The sequence below is a fragment of the Raphanus sativus genome, chromosome 4, assembly GCF_000801105.2.
Source record: "Raphanus sativus cultivar WK10039 chromosome 4, ASM80110v3, whole genome shotgun sequence".
Classification (NCBI taxonomy): domain Eukaryota; kingdom Viridiplantae; phylum Streptophyta; class Magnoliopsida; order Brassicales; family Brassicaceae; genus Raphanus; species Raphanus sativus.
Window position 1 is genome coordinate 8,963,649 of NC_079514.1, and position 4,602 is coordinate 8,968,250.

The 4,602-nt window shown below is 33.0% G+C and overlaps 1 protein-coding gene across 1 annotated transcript; it reads right to left on the reverse strand.

The window, feature by feature from the left end:
• Window positions 1-2,413: 2,413 nt before the first annotated feature.
• LOC108850209 (zinc finger protein ZAT1) lies at window positions 2,414-3,196 on the reverse strand. The gene has a single exon (XM_018623776.2). It carries the CDS (start codon window positions 3,194-3,196, stop codon window positions 2,414-2,416), a length of 783 nt encoding a protein of 260 aa, XP_018479278.2.
• Window positions 3,197-4,602: the final 1,406 nt, after the last annotated feature.

Below are 4,602 nucleotides of genomic sequence, written 5' to 3' on the forward strand. Positions count from 1 at the left end.
CAAATCGTTTTCAAGGAATTAAAAGATAACATATGTCCGCATATCTTCTGAATGTAATACACTACTTTAACATGTTAAATGCAGAAAAAATCAAATTATGACTTAATAAAAAAGACAATCAAATTATGAATGAAATATTTCAATGAATATCAATCAAGCTTCTACATTTATTGGGCTAAAGATATCATTTGAGACAGTTTTTTTTTCATATGAAGAGAGAGACTGTCCAGTATGTGGGTCTTCAACCCATTCTCACGATAGTCCATTTGCATGCAGCTCCAAAATATTTGAATGACTAGTCGTACTTAACGTGTGACCCTGCTAATTATCACGATGACTTTCTATTCTTCTTTTTTTTTTTCACAAATTGAAATTATATTAATAGCCCAAGGCCCAAACGGTACATGGCCGAAGTCCTTAAACCTTACAACAAACCAAGCTAAAGTCCATACGAGAATTGGACAGACTTCAACCAAAAGAAGTTGGGCCAAGCCCAAAACCACAAAAACCAACAAGTCTCCACCGACACTTCGGAGAGCCCAAGCACGTGTCACGATCCTCGGACAAACGGACACACGTGTCACACCATCTTCTCAACCCGACGAGCGCCGCAGTTGCATGTTTTCTCCGGCTACCACGACCGAGACTCACCCGTCGTCGCAGATCCTCGGAGCCAAACCAACTTAAGACCACCGGAGAGCTTCATCGGGGTTAACTCGAGGTCTCACCCCAATCAACGCAACCCGCCTCTCTTTCATCACCGGTTCAAAGCGCCGGAGAACCTCCATCAACGACCCGAGAGCTCCACAGTGCCGAAACCCACAAACTCGCTATCAAGTCGAAAGAAACCGGAGCATAAAAAGCCTTTTCCTAAAAAACAAACTGAAACCGCATGTTCTCCTTTAACAGAAAGAAACCACACCGGAGCACCAAAGCCGACCGTCTATCAAGAAGGAAATACGACGACGGAAGCCATATATCAAACCGAAAATCAGAAAAAGACGGGATTTTAAACACAAGAAGGCAAACAGATAAAAAATCCGGACCGGCGGTGGCTATGGAAGTCCACGCCTTCGACCGGAAGCAATGAAACTGTCAGAGCTCTTCTCTCTCTTCTCTCTCTTGTTTGTATTGTTAGAGCTTGATGACTTTCTATTCTTCATTGACACATTACTGGAAAATTTATATATTACTTAACTCGTACTCAAATTGATAGCACTAAATAAATTCCACTTTAACATATCCTACGAAAATAACGTGTGGACAATACACTTCATAGGCAACATTAGTTGCAAAATATCAGTGTTTTACTTTGGAGCAAACTAATTTGCATTGGCTTCAAGGAAAAATAATAAAAATAGATTAATGTGAAACTGACACAATCTGGATGATTATAGAGAATAATTTCAAACTGTTTAAAACACATATGTTGTCCCTGCGTCCACCTCAGTATTTATATGTTAATCAGATATAAAATCATTTGTGAGGGATATATATTGTTTTATTATACACTATCATTTGCAATTCGTTTTCAAGGAATTAAAAGATAACATATGTACGCATATCTTCTGAATGTAATACACTACTTTAACATGTTAAAAAAATAAAATAAAATTATGACTTAATAAAAAAAGACAATCAAATTATGACTCTATGTTAATTCCACATAAGATATTATTCCTATTCTTTTTTTTATAACAAGTCTTTCGGGGTTTGATCACCGGTGCCAACTATATTTGGTTGTTCGTAAGAAGAATTAGATACCTTTATCATCTGATCATATAGATGAATAAACCTAAATTACCACAGATACTATTCATATCCTTAGTCGTACACTCTTTATTTCAGTTACACTGTTTCCATATATCGTAGTATTTCTACTTTCGAATGAGTGGATATATTTTAATATAATATCTTTGACCTCAGTTAGTCAAACCAAACATAATTTATTTATTTTATAAACTAACACGAATATATCTTTTTCTCTTTAAGAAAGTAGAACATATATATATTTATATATTTTACCATGAATGTTTAATTTGTCTTTTGACTAACACAATATTATGAATAGTGTCTTATCAGGTCGATTTTTTTTTTTTTGAGAATTGTTATCAGGTCGATTTCTCTACATCATATTGTATCACTACATCTAAGATATTAATTTGATATTTCGAAATCTTGCAGTTTAAACATCTAAACAAACACACACACAATCTGAATAAGAGATTCTATGAAGGAGGAATGCATAACTTTGAACCAAACTTTTGTTAATATACGATAAATAAATTAAAGGGCTACAACCACAAAAAAATAGAGAACATATTTTATTATCCTTCACCCAAATTCCACCCTTCATTCTATGCTACTCGGCTGAGGCCGACTAACCAAACATTAACCGAACCTAGTTACTTGGTTATAGAAACGCATAATGAACCTTCTTGTGACCACCAAGTGCTTGACCGGATTCAAACACTCTGCCACATAGTTCACATTTGTAGTGTCTAACCATGGCTTGACCATTCTTGTCGCAAATCTTCAATCGTTTGGTCCTGTGACTCGTTCGATGGCCACCTAATGCCTGATAGGAATGCAAAACTTTTCCACATATATCACACGTAAATCTTTTCTTACACTGTTTCTCCTTCTCAACTAAATATGTTTCATCTTCCTCGTCCTCATCCCCATCTTCATTCTCATCGATGCCTTCTGTTAAGACTCTCCCATCATCATCAGAATCTATATCGATAGACTTTCGCGTATATTCTTCTTTTTCATTTGGAGTTGATAACAAGCGGTCAATCGCATTCCAATTCTGAGAATTTGCTGGTCTCTCTCCCTTAGACATTGCTACAATAACCAAAGCAGCTTCTTCAACAGCTGTTAAAGGACTCTGACACTCATCTAAATCCACGACGATCTTTCTCTTGCATGTTATTTGTTGTCCACCTTCTTCTCTCTTTAGATCTGGTTCTGGACGACCAACTTCGCTCGCGTGCACAGATCTCATCAAAACTGTTTCATTAAGTCTGATGTTTTCTCCGAGTTTGGTTGGTGTCTTCAGCGATGGAACGGTCGAGCCATTTGATGCCGAAAGTGTCCTTGTGTGAGACCTCATGTGACCTCCTAGAGCTCTCCCATTTGGAAACGATTTCTTGCACACTTGACAGTTTCTTGTTTCGTTGAGAAGTGAATACATCATAACAACGATGCAAAAGAAACAATGAAAAGAGAAGCTAGAGCTTTTTTTTCTGTTGGTGTTATAGATCTTTTTTTTTGAACTGAGGTGTTATAGATCTTAAAATGATTTTCTGCGAGAAATGTTTCTTGAATATATATAGCTGCAGAAAGTGAGGAAGTCAAGTACGTACAGAATTCTATTCAAAATGAGTTATCCACCTAACATAAGTGTTTAGTGCAATATATATGCTCTAACAATTATTTACATACTATTTTTTTTCTCTATTTTTGTTATATAAAAGAATAGCTTCAAATGTTTTCGTGTTCTTTTTTAATTATGTTACAGCTTAAAACAAAAGTTATGACATGCAAATACTATAAATTTCAGTTTGACTGATAAAATACTGACTAATACTTTTACCAAAAGAAAAGAAAAATTGACTAATGCACATGGTACGACCGTCACGATTCCGCAAATATTTTACCAACCAACAAATTTGCGTAATAAAAAAAACAAAAAACACATGTTTGTGTTTTTGTTTTTGCTGACAAAAATATAAAAAGAATTTTTATTAAGTGGAAAAGTGAAAAATTTTACAAAATTTACAAAATTAACGTTTTTCGTATTATTGAATTATATGTTAATAACATTTTAAACTTTAGTAAATAGCAATAACTTTTGTAGTATAAATAGTTATGTTGTAAATAAAGTTATACTATATAATTTTTTGTAATATTATAAAATGTCAATTTGTTATTAAAAAGTATTGAAAGATAAGCTAAATATTTATAATAGGAACAAAAATATTTTTAATAAATTTTAGTTATTTTCACATTTTGTTTTTCCTTATAACAAAGCGAATACAATATAAATTATTTTGATTAATTTAACATGTATTTCATCATTCCGCAAATTTTAAAATTTTCCGTAGCATAACTAAACTTTTACACAACTTAACTATTTTTTTCACGATTCCGATATTACGAAATGATTATGAATCGAAGCCTAAGACTCGACAAAACTTATCGATACTGTGTTTGTACTCGTTACTTGTCCCTAAAAGCAAGTAGCTCCCACTGTCAAGTTAAACAAAATCAATTTTAATTATTTACAGATACAAGTCGAATATCAAGCTATTTTGTAACTATTTGACTCGTTACTTACTACTCGTTTTCTATAACAATTATATTTAATTCTATTAATTATGAATTGTTAACATTTATGTCTTTTAAAACAAAACTCAATAATATTGACATTTACATTTTATTAGAAAAGTTCAATAGAAATATGTGATGTTAAAATAAAAGATTTTCATTAAATCATTGAAGTCTAATACTATTATTTTCAATCCAACATACTCCCTATGTACTAATTTAAGTGATGTTTAAGCATTTTTATTTTGTTTTATAATAAGTGATGATCTC